The sequence below is a fragment of the Lissotriton helveticus genome, chromosome 5_1 (assembly GCF_964261635.1).
Source record: "Lissotriton helveticus chromosome 5_1, aLisHel1.1, whole genome shotgun sequence".
NCBI lineage: Eukaryota > Metazoa > Chordata > Amphibia > Caudata > Salamandridae > Lissotriton > Lissotriton helveticus.
In genome coordinates, this window is record NC_136065.1 from 1,699,420,344 (window position 1) to 1,699,438,544 (window position 18,201).

Consider the following 18,201-nt stretch of genomic DNA (forward strand, 5'->3'; position numbering starts at 1 on the left):
TAATTGTTCAAGTTTCAAATTGTTTTTTCATAGTCCCTTGTTCTCTTGTTTCTTCTATCAATATTAGGTGCGGTATCCTGTTTATTTGACCCTTGTGATTACCGATTTCATTTGGATGGAGTGTCTTCCCCCCCGATCTTGCCCCGAGATGTCTGGTCAGTTGAGTCATCTCCCTTATGTGGTTTCACCACCCTCGTTTTTCGTATGTCTTTTTTGATGTTTTTGTTTTGTCTTACGTATATTTAGTGTTTGTTTTCACTCTTCTTCCTTTCTCTTTCTTTCTTTTTCTCTTTCTTTTACCTATTCTTCTCCCGATAATCCTTTCATCTTTTATACCATGGACCCTACTTCTCCTTTACATCTAATTTTACTAATTTTCTCCTTTATAATCACATCTTATCTTGTATTGCATATATATATTACAGTTTCCAGTTACTTTTTCGAATCTTTGCTCTGTTTCTACTTTTTTCTATCTTATTATTACTCCATTTTCTTTATAGTTTTTCAACTTATTTTGTTTAACATGTTTATACTAATTTAAATGACTTTGCGATTTGTTTCATGGAATGTTAAAGGTTTAGGTTCTCCTATAAAACGTCAGAGAGTATTAACCTATCTTTTGAATTCAAAGTGTGATATTGCTTTGCCTCAAGAAATTCATATTGTGGACAAAGAAGTTGCCAAAATTAAACGACAATGGGTAAGCCATGTTTTTGCTTTCCCGGGTATTGGAAAATGTAATGGTTTAGCTATTCAATGTCACAAACGCTTAGATGTTTAAGTGCTCTCGCTAGACTCTGATGATCTAGGTAGATGGGTGTCTGTTTCATTTAGTTAACAAAATACCCATTACTCTTTTCAATCTTTATGCTTCGACCTCTCCCTATAATGCCTTCTGGCCCGCAATTTTGTCCAAATTGATGACTTATAGAGATGATCATCTATTAATGGGTGCTGATTGTAAAATGGTTATTGATCCTATACTCGACCGTAATTCTAACACAAAATGTATTCCCTCTCTTATACACTCAATTTACTTCTACCATTGCAACAATCTTTAGTGGATGCATGGAGACTTGCAACCCCACCCTTTTAGAAGGTGGGCACTTACACCTACTTATTTATGAATTAAGCACTAGGCAATTTCCCTCCTATATGAGTTGTTGAAGGGAGGAATAGCCTGTGATGTTCACATGCTTGTTATCGGGCTGTGCTAAGAGTTCCTCCCGTTTAATCAAGTTACAGATCAGTACTGGTGAAGTTTCTATTTGTATGCCAATTCAGTTTGAAATGAGCTACAATTCATAGTTGTTTTACTTTGGCTGTGTTTAGAAACACCAGGGGTGGTACAACAAGCAGGAGGACTCTGACATGGAGAACTGCAGCCTATGCTGCTATGGGCCCGCGTGCTTCATTAATTTAACTTGCAGATGGATTGTAGCCGAGTGGTTTCTTCACCTCCAAAGAATCCTGGGCCCTTTGCACCTTTATTAAAAGTCATTGAAATTGTGCCAAGGCAGGCCCAAAACAATACATGGCACAAGTCAGAGAAAAATCATAGTATAGTTCTCCAAAGCAATGATCAGCGAGTCATATGCAAATAGCGAACCACAGATGGTAAAGGAAATAAAGTGTGCTACTTCACAGTTGGTCAAGCGCTAAGAGTGGACAGCCACTGCAGCAAGCTCTATTTGTCTATAGATTTGGGAAAATGTAATCTGTGGATTGAAATTGCATGTCTTGAAGAATGAATTTTCCACCTTAGTGGTGGGGAGAGGACTGTCCCTGTTGATAATCGTCATTAATACTTTCGGCTGCTGTACAACTTTGCTTATTTTTCAAAAAGCTGTAAGTATCCCTGCTAGAGTGGTCAACCGTCCTGCATTATTCAGGTGTGTGCAATAATCATGCCTCCAGTCCTGCAGAGCCACAGCAGGACACCAAATGTCCCGCCTTTTGGTTCCCTCTTGACCCCTTGAGATGCAGCCATGACAACTGATCATGATCACTGCAAGACTCTGCCTGGGAAGCCAGTGATGTCATAGGAGTATCGATTGGAGTGCACTGGTTCTCTGTGCTTTAAAAGTTGACGTGCAGCTGAAACAGGAAGAATGGGAATGGAACTCCTTTCAGTCTGTTGCTGCCTTTTGCATAGGGAGGAATGCCATCACCTTCTCCTGATCTGCTAGAGGCTTTTGTACCATTGCCCAACCGTCTCCCTTTTTACAGGTTTGTTCATTGCAAACATTATCTGCTGTGGGACACCAAATGCCCTGTATTTTGCCAGTCCATAAGGGAACACAAGCAACTTCAGACTCATTTCTGCTTTTTTTGGGCCTCATCAGTAGGGTGTGGCTTAAATCCTATGGTACAGTGAGCACAGAGCCCACTTCCATGTCCTGCATATGAAATTAAGTTATGAGTACAGAGGGGAGTGTGAACTATGTGAGCACAGGTGAGCTTGGCCTTTGGTGCACACCTGGTATATGGAGCTATGTTGATGAGAAGGCTAGAAGCGTACAAGTGAAAATGAGCTAGGTTCACAAGTAAGGCTTATGCATTCACAGGTGAGGGATTTCATGGTAGGCACAGGTGACTGGTGCTATGTGGATGCAGGTAATCGGAGTCTCATTGCACAGTTAAAAAGGGCAAACTGTACAGAGGTGAGACGGGTAGGTGCACAAAGGCAAGATGTGGCATGGAATATACAAGTGAGAATGGTACCTATGGTTACACACAGGTGATGAGGGCAGTGCATGTATACAGGAGTCATGCTGTGTTATAAATGCAAGTGCACCAGAACTAAATGCACACAGCCAAGAGATGTGTAGGTGCATATATGTGAGACATGGTTTAGGTGTACAAATAGTGCACACAAGAAAAATTGAGTTAGGTGCATAAAGGATCATAAAGGCTTTGGGGCCATATTTATGGCCAAGTGTCGATCGCAGTGCAGCAAGTCACCTTGCTGCACTGTGTCACAGGGAAAGGGCATAAATGTATCCCAATACGGTGCATTCCTGTCCTTTCCCCAGCGCTGGCACACAATAGGCTGCCTACCGTCAACACAAGCAACCTTGCACCACGTGCAAGGGTGCCTCTGTTGCATGATGTATTGTTTTTGTGCAGGAAGGGGCATCTTCCTGCACAAACGCAATATCCTGAGGCACATTTTTCTTCTTATGTGTGCTGCAATACACATCACACATAGACAGAGGAAAAAACGAGGGGACAAAGATAAATCTCCTCGACATGCCTCCCCTGGGTAGGCGCAGCATTTTGGCGCTTTCCTAGGTCTACCAGTTCTGGTAAATCTGGGAATATGTCATAATCCATGGGAGTTGCGTGTAAACACCTGTGCTAACGTCCAAGGGCAGAGTAACGCCACACAGCGATTTGTGCTTCTATGATTTAAACTACAGCCCAAGCCAGTGCCCTCACCACCCTACAGGCCAACGTGGGAACATGCTCAGAGTACTACCTCATTAAAATGTCAACTCTGTCCTGCAGTTATATTTAGATGCAGTCACTGGATTTAACCCCTGACATCCTCTGATAATGATAAAGCGAAGGAACAATATACCCTGCTGTGGCGTTCCCCTCTCAGGCAGCATACCAGCTCGGAAACAAGTACCTTGTAGTTTCACTAAGTTGACCCTCAATTTGAGTGTCAGGGGCCCACTCCGCGGGCACCTTTAAAGAGCAGTAACACTGTCAGGGCAGTGGGAGGAGGCAGAGGAGAATGTGTAATGTTGACGTATGTGGAAGAATTGAGTAAACTTTACCTGGGCCCCAACGGGACGAAAATAAGACAGTTTAGAACAGTAGAAGCAACCTCGCAGTTTCTCACTGGCATACAGATTCATATAAATTTATTACATCAAAAACGAAGGCAAAGTAAAATACAAAAGAAATCATAAAAGCAAACAAGAAGTACACGTTAGTAAATGATAATCTGAAAATTATTTAAAATAGCTGAAGTGGTGTGAAAGAAACTTCCAACCATGTGTTTAATGTGGGGAGTGAAACCGGCCTCCTGCACGCCCCCTGATACTTGTGTTATTCTGGAGTGTGTTGGGCAGACTTCTGTGAAACAGGCCTACTAGTGTGAGCCTGGAGTGTATTTGAAGCCCAGGGGACATACCTACCTTCTGTGCATGATCAAGGAGTGTGTGTGAATCTGTGAGGACTCCTCAACCCTACTTCTGTGTTTAGCTTTTAATTCTGTTATGTTTTGATATGAAGTCTGGAAGGTGAGCCTTCACATCCCCAGGTGTGCGTGTGTGTTGGTGGGGGCATGGGGGACTCTGAATAAAAAGGCCTTCCATCCCACTCATGTCACCCATGTGTAATCTATCACTTCTCTTCATCCATGCAGGTGTGGGCAATCTAAGAGGATCTAGCTGACGCGACCACACCACCCTTGCGACTCACCTGCTATCTAGGGAGCTTGATGGGGGGATTTGGTAAGGGACTACCCCCTCCATTTGTCTATGTGTTACCCAGACCATGTCAGAAATACCGGATGACCACATTTCGAGTATGCTGGTGAGGCCTTCCAAATGGAACTCTAGAGTGCTTGGAGTTCTATGTGCTGGAAAAGGACTGTTTCCCCACACCATTAATCCAGAAGTGATTAGCATAAGGTCAGAAACAGTTTACAGCTGCCCCCCCCCCCTCCTCGCACTGTTATGCAGATGATCATTTGATGTGAGCAGTAGAGTCCACTGTTAGTGAATAGAAAAATCCATGTAACCAATTTTCACTGCGGCTGTAGAGGAGGTAGCTGATTCTCTTGAGGATCTTTGGTTGTGGAAGGTGCATATCATACAAGGTATGCAGAGGTTTCCCTGTGGGAGGTGAAAAGCCTCACCCTGGACTTAGAGTGGACTGACCAGGTTGTTTATTGCACAAGGGCCGGTTACAGAGATTTTGGTGGTGGAGCAGGTGTGCATATAAAGGGCTGACACACTGTGATTGTAGATAATTTTATGGGGTCTAGTGGGACACTAACTAAAATATGACCATAGTGTAGGACTTTAACCTATGTCCTCTTCTTTCAGACCCTGTCAGCACTTGCATGGGAATGATGTTGCCTGGGCATGACATCACTCTACACTGTAATACCACTGACGTATGTGTATTGGCTTCACTGAGGCACATTTGTCTTGAACCATAGCACGCAAGAAGGCATCACTACCTTACGTGTATGGTAACCACAAAAGAACATATAGAACATCCATCGCTGCAGGTGTGAGACATCACTGTTTCAATGAGATCGCTGAAGCACAGGCAGCAACATCACATGAGGGGAAGGGGCAGGCACAGCACAGCCGCTACAAGTACAGGTCCATCACTGGAAAGGGAGGGGGAGTCAGCTGAAGGACAGCGAAGGGACCAGGGCTCAGCTGGATTGGAAGGGCAAGTCGCAAGTGACCATGCTCAAGGACATATGAAGAGGTGTGGGCAACTGTCCAGGGGCTCAAGTGGCCCACCGCTGCATTGGTCTATATCAGCCAGGCTTGCAGCACTCTTTAAAGCCACTGGAAGCAAAGAGACCGACCTTTGTAGTCCTGGATAGGTGATGATAAAGGACTGAAGTCTGAAGATAGGAAACAGAAAGGTTGCATCAAACTGTAGCAGCAGTCATTCTGCTCCCCTGCACCTGCTAGGCCAGCAGCCCTAAATGTTCCAGAAGGCTCTGGGACGCGTACCCCTGTGGAGGCTGATTGGTCCGCATGCATCCCCCGCCATAACTCGATTCCCCTTCCCCTTTGCAGACTGGTAGTCTATGACACCCACTGTCCACACAGGGTATGGGCAGCTACAGAGGTGGCTCAGAGATCACCGCTGCCAGCAGCCTCGCCCTTTTCTGTGGGGGTGTAGATGGGCGCCCGCTGTTCCTTCGTCTCCTCATCTTCATCCTTAGTATCTGTCTGAGGGTAGACCACTACACACAGCTTCTGCCCGGCCCTTGTCATGGAGTCTAGAGATGGAGACAGAAAGAGAGAAACAAAGGAGTCAGCCCTGGATTAGCTGTGATTTTACCTCCAAAAGTGGCATCAAATATTCAGTGGAGTGGTACTAGGCTCTACCAGGGTATTTAACATCCTCTTTCTCTAGCCTGGTATTTGCGGTGCATCTTCCAATGGGCATCACCGTTATACACTTTTTGGACGTTTTTTTAGGCTATAAAAAGCCAATATCGTCTCAACATAAGATACAGAATATCAATGCCTTCCATAGATTTCAGGCTGCAAACTATATTAATTCCAGCTGTCGAGCTTTCGAAGTACTTATAACAAACTGATAGTTTGTTTTTCCTTTGAAATATATCAGAGTTCTCCTAGACCTGAATAAAAAGAGTCATAAATCTGCTCCTGTGGGTTTACTATCTTGCAAGAATAGCGATTTCCGAATATTAGGGATTCACAAAGGTTTAGAAAAGTACTCCTGGAATTCTGTGATAGCAATAGTGATCTGTAAGTAGTCCTGGAAAACTGGTAATCTCTTTGTATTTGCGTTTAGCTAAGGGCTTTCCGTATGCATAATTGTACTTGGACTTTGCATTTTCCCTCATGAAGAAATCCCTTCCCCACTCATTATACTACACTGGGCATTGTTATGCATTGGTACTTTCATTTAAGAGTGCAAATGTACCTTCTGCAATTTTTTCCGTAGTAAATCATGCTATTTGTGGGTGTCTTTATGAATTGGGGCCTCTGTGTCCAGAAAGGGACTGTTATAAAACTGATTGGCTGTTCTGTCCTTAGTTTGCAGAATGGTTAGCCTGATACCTTCCCTAAAAATGTACTGTCATTTTTGTTTTTGAAGCTATTTACTTCTCAAATGTTAAGCAGATTCCACAAAATGTACTTATTTCCATCTTTTTCTGACTTTCTTCCCAAAGAGTTAATTTGCTCCATTCTCGTCGCTCTCTAGTGGGATCTTTAATCTGTTAGTTTGGAACCTCCAATCCATCCACCAGCCCTGAAGATAATCTCGCCACCAACACTCACCCACAAAGTCGTTGAAGCACTTGGGCTTGTTCTGCCAGTAGACGCCCAGGAAATAGACGGGCACACCAGTCAGCATAATGGCGAGCCCAATGCCGCAGACCACAGGCTCCGACCAGAGGCTGAATACAAGCAGGAAGGCCCAGAACAGAAGGTAGATCACTGGGAAGATGAGGTTCACCTGCAAAGAAAGACACGTCCTGAGACACAGCCACGGACCAAAGTAATTGCTTGCACCTCCCACTGCAAACCACTGAAACAGACGTGTACTGAGAGAACAACATACTAAAGACATCACTAGCTCCTCCCACCACAACCCACTGGTAGAGAGGGGTTTACCTTCAGAGAAAGACACGTCTTACTAGTCGATCTCTGCCTAAACCGGTAGGCAGAGATTCACCTTCTGAGACAGACGTGAGCACAAAGACAGAACAACATACTAAGGGCAACACCAGGACCTCCCACTACAAACCACAGGTAGGCAGAGATTCACCTTCTGAGACAGACATGAGCACAAAGACAGAACAACATACTAAGGGCAACACCAGGACCTCCCACTACAAACCACAGGTAGGCAGAGATTCACCTTCTGAGACAGACATGAGCACAAAGACAGAACAACATGCTAAGGACAACACCAGGACCTCCCACTACAAACCACAGGTAGGCAGAGATTCACCTTCTGAGACAGACATGAGCACAAAGACAGAACAACATGCTAAGGACAACACCAGGACCTCCCACTACAAACCACAGGTAGGCAGAGATTCACCTTCTGAGACAGACATGAGCACAGAGACAGAACACCATACTAAGGACAACACCAGGACCTCCCACTACAAACCACAGGTAGGCAGAGATTCACCTTCTGAGACAGACATGAGCACAGAGACAGAACAACATACTAAGAACAACACCAGGACCTCCTACTACAAACCGCAGGTAGGCAGAGATTCACCTTCTGAGACAGACGTGCGCACGTAGACAGAACAACATACTAAGGACAACACCAGGACCTCCCACTACAAACCGCAGGTAGGCAGAGATTCACCTTCAGAGACAGACACGTGTGCCTTGAACACCATACCAATAAAGGGAGGTGTCTAGCTGACAACTCCGGATTTTCTTTTGAATAATAATAACAGTGCTTTTTATGTATATTGATTTACCGGGTCATAAATTGCAGACATGCTGTATTCTGCATCGTTGTGGTTTCTCTGATTCAGAGAAACGCAAGTTGAACTCATTAGCCGATGGACTAAGTGTCTCTGCTCTCTGAATCAATCCAAAGTGCACCAGGTTTTGTTTTACGCCTCTTTTCCAGGAACCAAATGCACAATAACTGCTAATCTTGGCACATGCTCAGGGAATGAACTGAACTCTTTGTATCAGGGACTGCTCACAGGCTTGATAAGGACTCCCCCCTTCCTAGGGAAAAACAAATTGCTCTCACAGACACCCTGCCCCCTCCCGTGTATTCTGATGGTTTCGTTAGTAAAGAGGGTTTGTGGAGTTTAAATATAAATATGCCAGAGGAATGTCATTGCCCGACTAATCTGTAAATTACATTCCATGCCTAAGGCACTAGCCTTGACGCAAGGCAGAGCACGAGGACCTTGTACGTAGGACAGGCTGCTAAGGGGGGCCAAGGGCTGGTGGGTGGGGAACTTTGCTTGGCTTCTATGGACTTTGTTCAGCTTCCTCCAACTAATGCATGACCCTTCGCCCCTGGAGAACGGATGTATGACATTACAACGCATGCTTTTACATCGCATGCTTTTACAACGCGAGTTTTACAACGCATACCATTACAACGCATAGTGCTTTGGGGCGCTGGATAGTGAATAGTTTAATTTACTATTCCAACTCCAGTCCCCGTGGATAGTAGGGAAGGTGTTGGATAGTAAATTAAATCTATTCCCTATCCTAGAGCACCCCCCAGCGCAATGCGTTGTAATGGTTTGCGTTGTAAATACCGCGTTGTAAAGGCACTACGTTGTAAAAGTTGCATTGTAAGTGTTGTTTACCCTGGAGAACACAAGGGGTCTCCAATGCCGGGGTCAGGCTAAGAGACAGACTGAGGGTCTGTCGCTTAGATAACAAGAGCAGGATATATATGCCTGATGGATCTCATAGCAGGTAAAATGGAGCCGCCTGTTCTCACCCCTCAGATTACAGGAGCAGCTGTAATAAGCCAGGGGTCATGGGCATCTCAGACTGCATGAGCTGCTTGGTTGACCCGGAGTCTGGGCCCTTAGAGCACAGATGCAGGCTAGGTTCTTATTCAGGGCCAACATCACCCACAATGCTGTAGGGGATGAAAGGGTGTCCCATCACAAGAGGCCGCTCCCGTGGATAATAAAATCAGGTCGATTGGTCATGAGGGCTCTTATCGCCCAGGAAAAGGTCTAATAGTCAAGTTTCCACAGATTATAAGACAGGCTAGATCCGATCAAACCACCCTTATCCCTTGGATAATAAAAGCAGGTTGGACTGGACTGAAGGTCCTCGCCCTCAGATTACAGGGTCCTTTCATCATCCTCCCACTCTCGCTGTGACCTGGCTAAACTTCAACGCAGGGCGCTTCCAGGCGGGTGCATAGTGGATACGTGCCGAAGGTTGCTCATGCAGAGATGGGAAAATGAGCCAACGTCAGCTGAAAGGTCTCTTCTGCAAAAGAGGAGTCAGCAGAAAACTGAGGCCGCAGACAGAGAAGTGAGGAGCGAGAGGGGCTGTTTTTACAGCCCTGTTTACACCTCAATGGAGCCATTCAGCAGGTGGACTATTGGGGTCAGGGGCCGAAGTCCTGATACTACAGAGAGAACAGATAAGGAGTCACGGGAACCACGAGACTTAATGGAGGGGAAGGGAGATAGAGGGCGTGGAGGGGACAGGCGACAGGGAAATGGCCCGTGGTGCCTGGCTGGAGACCGTGCCACGGGGAGACTAGATAACAAGTGCTGCGACTAGAAGATTAGCTAAATTGGCCTGGGAGACAGACTCCTACAAGACACTGACAGACACCTACAAGACACTGCTAGGGGTTGAGAGAGTGACGGCTTGCTCTATCACTGACTTGATGCCACCTTGTGAAAGTCATGCCAGACAAGGAATCTAAGAAATGCCTTCTAAACAGCGAAATAAATGTGCAGGAGCCACAGAATGTCTCTGATCGCCAAGAAACGTAAAATAAGCGTCTGCTCCCAAAGATCCAGTGATTCCTGGAAAACCCTCAGGCATCAAGAGCATCCCCACTCTTCCCAGGGTCCCTGCAACAACCTGATTAGGTTCTTCATCAAGAATACAGACCTGCAATGAACCATCGCTGCCAGCCTTATCACCACCATGAACTCCACTATCCGCATCCTTCCACTTAAACTGCACCCGAGTTCACCTGAACCCTCTCAGGGCATGGTTTAAGGTTTGATGAATCAGCTGCTAAGTTCTCGGTATAGCGGGGAAACGGCCTAGCCAGCGCCAACCCTCCCACCCAAAATGTACAGTTTCCTACAGCTGTGGAAAGTATTTTTAACAACTAAAATTATACAAAATTACTACCAAATACACAAAATGCAAATCCATCATTTAGCGCTATATTTTTGCATGAAATGAGTCCTCATGACAACTGATGCAAGGATGCAATTTGCACTGAAAAATAGTGCAAAAACAAAGACACCGTGTACAATAGCTGCTCATGTTCTGCTGTTCGCATGCACCAGAGGTACATTTTTACAGCAAATGGCAAGGTTCATGGTAAAAAAAAATCTGTGTATAGCTCATAATGATGTAACATGGCATACTGGTGTAATTTGGGGAATTTTACATACAAGCCTAAAGTGAAATTCCCCAAATCATGTGATTTACGCCCCATAATTACAATTTCATTCAAAGCCTAATTTACATATGCAGAGCCTGAGTATGACTTCAACCATAAGCCAACAATGACCCATTACTTGTCCAGGTTCCTTTTTCTTTTATTCTTCAACTACCCTTCTTCACCGGGGAGGTGGGAGGGACCCATATGAATGTAGACGAACTTCGAGCTACAAAACCATTATCACATGTAAGTGGCTTCTTTTATAGCATGAAACCATTTCTAGATTCAGGTGGTGTGCACAGATTACATCGCAGCTTTACCCCACCCCCCTGATGAGGCGGGGGTGGGTTTAAAAAGGAAGTGGGTGAGAATACATATTTTAGTTCTGACTGTCTCATTGCTACCTCGTTGCATAATTCTATGTTCACAAAACAGCACCTCATTAAAGTGTGCTCTGAAGACCATGTTGCTGCTTTACGATGTCCTGCAGTGAAATGTTAGCCATGAAAGCCAGCTTGGCCCCATTTTTCGTGGCGGAATGTGCTCTAGGTTAAGCTTCTCACGTCTTATCAGCCATTCAATGTCAGTGCATTAATGGTTTGCACTATCCATCTTGCAATCACGTTCTCCGTCACAGCTGTGCCCAGGGCCTGAGGCGAATGTCCTATGACAGACTGTGCTGCCTTTGTAATGCTCTGTATCACCTGCTTGTAATATATTACTGTTCTCTTTACATTTAAGGCTTGTATGCTGTCTGCTGAGTTAGTCGGCTTCTGGTGGAAAGCTGGCAGAGCTGTAGTCTGCTTGTTGGTAGGGGGTGAAACGATGAACTGGGATGTGGCCCGTGTGATTTGCTGTGGCTTAGAGTCATTGAAACTTTCCAGCCACCACTTTGTTTGTGGTGCATTATACAACCTAGGTACGCCTGGTAGGCCCAGCCATGGGTCTTGTGTGTGGTTAGATATGAGAGTCTGTAAATCATATACTCTTCTCATAGATGTAATCGCTAACCGGACATTTGTTTTAAGTGAATGATATCTGAGTGACGCCTTTTGCATAGGCTCACACGATGCCTTCATCAGACCCGCTAGCGCCAGCTTTAGACTCCACCATGGTGCTGGGGATGTACAAGTGGAGAAGAGTCTCTTCACTCTCTATAGACATTTTAATAACTGGGATTGCAAAAACCTTTTTTTGCATCTAATCCTTTTATATAAGCTGCGACTGCTGACAAATACACACTTATTGAGGCGTAAATTAGCTTGCATTCCACCTCACAGGTGAGGTATCTCACTATCAACATCTTGTCATACATATGTGCTTGGAATTTATACCTGCGGTGTCACAATAGGTACCTTTTCTATTTCAGGGCAGAACACTTCTAGTGGAAGGCATATATACTTTTTAATAATGGCAAGTGTTTTTTCTGGTAGTTGCCAGCGACTGAGTTCAGCAGTCTTTGGAATCACACCATCGGTGGCAGCTCCCTTGGGTTTAGGTGAAATGCTTTTTCTCCTGCCTTCTTAGTGTGTCACTTCTTATTAGAATCTTGGCAGGGACTTTGTGACATTTGAATGAGGAAAGGGAACCAAGCTTAATGTGGCCATCTTGAAGCTATCAGAATCAATGGCATGTTGACTAACCTGAACTTCTCTAAGACTAACGGAATCAGTGGGACTGGGGGAAAAGAGATGGCAAAGGTGCCGTACTAGCTTATTAATAGTGCATTCCCTAGTGAAAGGTGATGGTAGTAGCTGGATGCTGGATGGTATGGAAAATGTTACTTACCCTTTAAACATCTGTTTGTGGCATGTAGTGCTGTACATTCACATGCTGTGCATACTCCTGCCATCTAGTGCTGGGCCTGGATTTGTGAACGTTGTTTTTCTTCAAAGAAATCTTTTGAGTCACGAGGTAGTGTGACTCCATTGTTATCATTAATTAATGAATTTTTCTCTATCATTTATAATATCTGTATAAATGTGTGTATTTTAAACGTTTGACTTATCTAATCGTTGAATTTTTAAGTGTCTTCTATTTATTACATGCATTTTATATTGTCTCTACTTTTATGGCCCTGGTGGCCGAAATAAGGTGATCTGAACTTGGCTTCATTGTTATGTTTTCCAGCACTGCATGTGAGGATGGAATGTGAAGCACAGACAAATATAGAGAGGTGTTCATGCATAAGAGTAAGAAATAGACAGAGATACTGCCAAGCCCACAGGCATTTGGAGAAAAGGGTGAGTGCATGTGAATCTACAGCACAACATGCCACGAACAGATGCTTACAGGTTAAGCAACATTTTTCGTTCGAGGCATGTGAGACTGTAGATACACATGCTCTGTGTAGACTGTAAAGCAGTCCTTAAAAAAAAAGCGGTGGCAATTGCAGAAGATAGAAAAAGTGTACAGAGAACTGCCTGACCAACATTAGCTTGGTGGCAGGCCAGAACACCCACACAGTAGTGTTTTGTGAAAGAGTGAGGTGTGGACTAAGTAGTTTCTTTGCATACATAGGCTATATGGATGTTCCCCAGGAAGGCCAAAGATGCTCCTTTCTTACGAGTAGAGTGTGCTGTAGGAGGAGAGGATCGAGCTCTTTTAGCTTTAGCATAACATGGCTGAATGCATTTAACTATCCATCTGGCAATGCCTGACTTGGATAGAGCCTTTCCTTTATGGGGTTTGGAGAAAATGACAAAACATTGTAGAGCAAGTTCTGCAACTGAATCAGGTTGCAGGAAAAAAAGGAATATGCTACTTACCAGTATGCATCTGTTCTTGGCATAGAGGGCTGCAGAGTGGTACATTTATGAATAGATCGCCATCTGGTGTTGGGCTCGGATGATTGCACTTTGTTTTTCTTTTGGAGAAGTCTTTGTCGTCATAGATGACTCCTCCTCTTGGTGTTAGTGCGCATGGGCATCGGCTCCATCCTTAGATTGTTTTGCCATAGTAGGGTTAGATGGAGTAGTGTAGTATAGTACATAAAGATATGCCCATGTAAGTGTATCTAAATAAGATAATGTTGGGACAGACACAGGTTTCCGGGGAGGCTGGGAGGGCATGTACCACTCTGCAGCCCTCTATGCCAAGAACAGATGCATACTGGTAAGTAGCATATTCCGTTCGAGGCATATGGGCTGCAGATGGTACATTTATGAATAGATTGTAAAGCAGTTACCTCCCTAGCGGTGGTCACCAGTGTCTGTCGCAACTGTTTGAAATAAAGTCTTTAATACAGCTTGGCCCACTCTGGCTTGTTGTGCAGCCTGTACATCAACACAGTAGTGTTTTGTGAATGTATGTGGTGTAGACCAAGTTGCTGCTCTACATATGTCATCTAGGGGAATGTTCCCTAAGAATGCCATAGATGCTCCTAGTTTTCGTGTAGAATGAGCTCTAGGAGGAACAGTTAATGTTCTCTTTGCTTTAATGTAACATATTTGTATACATCTTACAATCCATCTAGCGATGCCTGCTTTAGAGATAGGATTGCCCTTATGTGTTGGGGAAAATGCTACAAATAGTTGTTTAGTTTTCCTGAAGTTTTGTGTTCTTTCTATGTAGTACAAAATGGCTCTTTTGACATCTAGTGTATGTAGAGCCCTTTCTGCCACCGTCTGTGGCTTTGGAAAGAAGACTGGTAATTCCACTGGCTGATTGATGTGGAATGCTGAAATTACCTTAGGCAAGAACTTTGGGTTTGTTCTAAGAACCACTTTATTCTGGTGTAACTGTAGGAATGGTTCTTGTATTGTCAATGCCTGTAATTCACTTACTCTCCTGAGTGAGGTAATGGCTATAAGGAAAGCCACCTTCCATGTAAGGAATTGTATTTCGCACCTATGCATAGGTTCGAAGGGTGGCCCCATTAGTCTGGTGAGTACTACGTTGAGGTTCCAGACTGGGGAAGGTGGTAATCTTGGTGGAATGACTCTTTTAAGGCCTTCCATGAATGCCTTTATAGCTGGTACTCTGAACAGTGATATGTGTTGCCTGTTTTGTAGGTACGCTGCTATAGCTGCTAGATGTACTCTGATAGATGTGTACGCTAGATTACATTGCTGTAAGTGTAATAAGTAGCAAATAATCTCCTTTGTTGATACGTCCAGAGGGTTGATATTGTTATTAGTACAGTGTATAGCAAACCTCTTCCACTTAGCTGCATAACATGCTCTGGTGGTTGGACGTCTCGCTTGTTTAATTATCTCCATGCAATTTTGAGGTAGATCTAAGTACCCAAATTCTAGGATTTCAGGAGCCAGATCGCTAAGTTCAATTGAGTTGGATCTGGGTGCATTATTTCTCCATGGTTCTGTGTAAGGTGCATGGGTAGAATTCGTAATTTTTGGCGTGGTGTACCACGGCTGTCTTGCCCACGTGGGTGCCACTAGTATCATGGTCATTGAATGTTGTTGCAGCTTCCTGACCACTAATGGAATTAGTGGGAGAGGGGGAAAAGCGTATGCAAATTTGTTGGACCAATTTATCCATAACGCATTGCCCTGCGACAGGTGATGTGGATACCTGGACGCGAAGCTTTGGCATTTTGCGTTCTGATGAGTGGCAAAGAGGTCTATCTCTGGTTGTCCTCATCTTTGGAAGAATGGCTGCAGTATTTGTTGGTGCAGTTCCCATTCGTGTATTTGTTCCGACTGTCTGCTTAAGATGTCTGCTATCTGGTTTTGGACTCCTGGTAGGTGTTCGGCTAACAGATAGATGTTTTGAGGAATGGCCCATCTCCAAATTTCCTGTGCTAGTCTGGATAGTTGGAGAGAGTGCGTCCCCCCCTGTTTTTGAATATAATACATTGCTGTCATGTTGTCTGTTCTGATCAGGACTGCTTTGTTGGTAACATGTATCTGGAAGGCTTTCAATGCTAGAAACACTGCTAGTAGTTCTAGATGGTTGATGTGCAGTGTTCTTTCCTGCACACTCCACCTTCCTTGTACTGTGTACTTGTCCATATGTGCTCCCCATCCGGTGAGCGATGCGTCTGCTGTTATTGTCACCTGTGGAATTGGCTCTAGGAACGACCGCCCCGTGGCAATGTTTGTTATGTTCCACCACTTCAGAGAGCGGTGTGTGCGGTCGTCTACCAACACCAGATCTGTAATCTGCCCTTGAGCCTGATTCCACTGTGTCGCTAAGCATTCTTGTAGCGGACGCATTTGTAGTTTGGCATATGGTATTAGCAGTATGCAGGATGACATCATGCCTAATAGCTGCATGAACACTCTTGCTGTTAGTGAGTGTTGTGGCTGAAATCTTTGAATGATTGTAAGCATTGTTTGGATCCTGACTGGGTTGGGGTACACTTTGGCTTTTTCTGTGTCTATAGTAGCCCCCAGATATTGTTGAACCTTGTTTGGTTGTAGGTGTGACTTTGTGTAGTTCACCGTGAACCCTAGCGGGTGTAGTAGCTGAATTGTCTTTTGTGTGTTTTGAAGACATTCCTCTTGTGACCTGGCCTTTATTAGCCAGTCGTCCAAGTATGGGAAGACATGAATTTGTTGTCTTCTTAGGTGAGCTGCTACCACTGCCAGGCATTTTGTGAACACCCTTGGTGCCGTTGTGACACCAAACGGAAGGACCTTGAACTGATAATGTTGTCCTTCTACCACAAACCTGAGGTATTTCCTGTGGGCTTTGTGAATAGGGATATGAAAGTAAGCGTCTTTTAGATCCAGTGTAGAAAGAAAGTCCCCTTTCTTTAGTAAAGGAAGTACTTGTTGGAGCGTGACCATGTGGAAATGTTCCGAATTTATGTATGCGTTGAGAGGTCTTAGGTCCAGTATTGGCCTTAGAGACCCGTCCTTTTTGGGAATTAGGAAGTATAGGGAGTATACTCCTGTTCCTTGTTGGTGCTGTGGAACCTTCTCTATGGCATGCTTTTCTAGCAGTGATAGTACTTCTTGTTTTAACAGTGTCAGGTGATCTTGTTTCATTGGACGCTGTTTGGGGGGGATGTTTGGTGGGGTAGCTGTGAGTTCTAGGCAATAACCATGTTGGATAATTTGTCTTACCCACCTGTCTGATGTGATGTTTTCGCAGACAGGTAGGAACTGTGATAGGCGTCCCCCGACCGGTGTTATATGGTCTGGGGGAAGCTCTATGAAGTCACTGTTTTGGGGTTGGAGAGTTGCGGTTGTTGTTGTTTCCGCGACCTCTACCCTTGTTGTTGTTACCCCTGTAGCCACCTCTAGAATTACCTCTGGGTGATGTAGGTGTAAAAGAGGTTTGCTGTTGGTTTGTACCTGTATTTTTGGATCCTCCTCTATAGGTGGATCTACGAAAGGAACCTCTTTGTGTCGGCTGTTGCAATGCTCCCATTGATTTAGCCGTTTCGGTATCCTTCTTCATCTTTTCTAGGGCCTCATCTGTCCCTGTGCCGAAAAGTGTTTTCCCATCAAAAGGTTGGTTCAGTAACGATGTTTGTACCTCTTGTTTGAACCCTGATACTCTGAGCCATGCATGTCTCCTTAACATGATGCTTGTGTTTGTAGACCTTGCCGCAGTTTCTGCCGCGTCTAGGGCGCACTTTATTGAAGTGTTAGTAATTAACTTCCCTTCTTGTATGAGTTGATCTGCCCTCTTTTGATGTTCTTTAGGGAGATGTGTGATGAGTTTTTCTAACTCATCATAATGCGCTCTGTCATACCTTGCAAGTAGTGCTTGCGTATTAGCTATGCGCCAACTGTTTGCCGCTTGAGATGCTACTCTCTTGCCAGAGGCATCTATTAGTTTAGACTCTTTGTCAGGAGGTGGAGCTTCTCCTGTAGATAAAGAGTTTGCTCTCTTGCGAGCGTTTGTGACCACTAGTGAGTCTAGAGGAATTTGCCCTTTAATGTATATTGAGTCTTTTGGAGCTGCCCTATATTTTTTATCGATTCTTGGGTTCAATACCCTAGCCCTCACTGGGTCTTTGAATATCTCTGATGTATGACTGAGAAGGCCCTTAAGCATTGGTAGTGTTCCTGATGTTCTTTGTGCAGTAGGTAGTGTTTCTAATAAGAAGTCCTGTACTTGAGGTTCTGTATGTAGGTCTACCTTATGATATGTTGCTGCTCTAGTAATGAGTTGTGCAAACCCAGTATTGTCATCAGGAGGTGAAGGTTTTGAGGGATACGATTCAGGGTCGGTATCATTATCTGACCCTACATTATACTCTTCCCATGGGTCTGCCTCCTCTGGGATTGTGTCCTCATCATCCCCAGGATGTTCCCCCTCCCCTGTGTCACTCTCTACATCTGTTGTAGGTGTAGATGGTCGTGTGGGAGGAATATTTGGCCTATTGTGAGGAAGAGGAGAAGATGGTGTGTGAGGTTTGGGAGAAGAGGGAGGAGTTGTATTCGTCCCCAT

The 18,201-nt window shown here is 44.6% G+C and overlaps 1 protein-coding gene and 1 long non-coding RNA gene across 3 annotated transcripts in view; one reads left to right on the forward strand and one right to left on the reverse strand.

Annotated features, from left to right (window-relative positions):
- LOC144755759 (uncharacterized) overlaps window positions 1-18,201 on the forward strand; it is a 246,395-nt gene that overhangs the window by 186,822 nt on the left and 41,372 nt on the right. Inside the window, exon 5 of one of the 2 annotated variants that reach the window (XR_013594965.1) lies at window positions 68-155. This is a non-coding gene — a long non-coding RNA (uncharacterized LOC144755759). Of the gene's footprint in view, window positions 1-67; window positions 4,288-18,201 lie in introns of those variants that run through there. The other variant, XR_013594964.1, reaches the window with a different exon arrangement.
- The window catches only part of SLC7A8 (solute carrier family 7 member 8), a 139,203-nt gene continuing 124,857 nt past the window's right edge, over window positions 3,856-18,201 (reverse strand). Inside the window, exons 11-12 of the mRNA XM_078644976.1 lie at window positions 7,020-7,197; window positions 3,856-5,986 (exon numbers count right to left, since the gene is read on the reverse strand). Coding sequence (XP_078501102.1) covers window positions 5,838-5,986; window positions 7,020-7,197 — 327 coding nt within the window. The 3' untranslated portion in view covers window positions 3,856-5,837. The remainder of the gene's footprint in view (window positions 5,987-7,019; window positions 7,198-18,201) is intronic.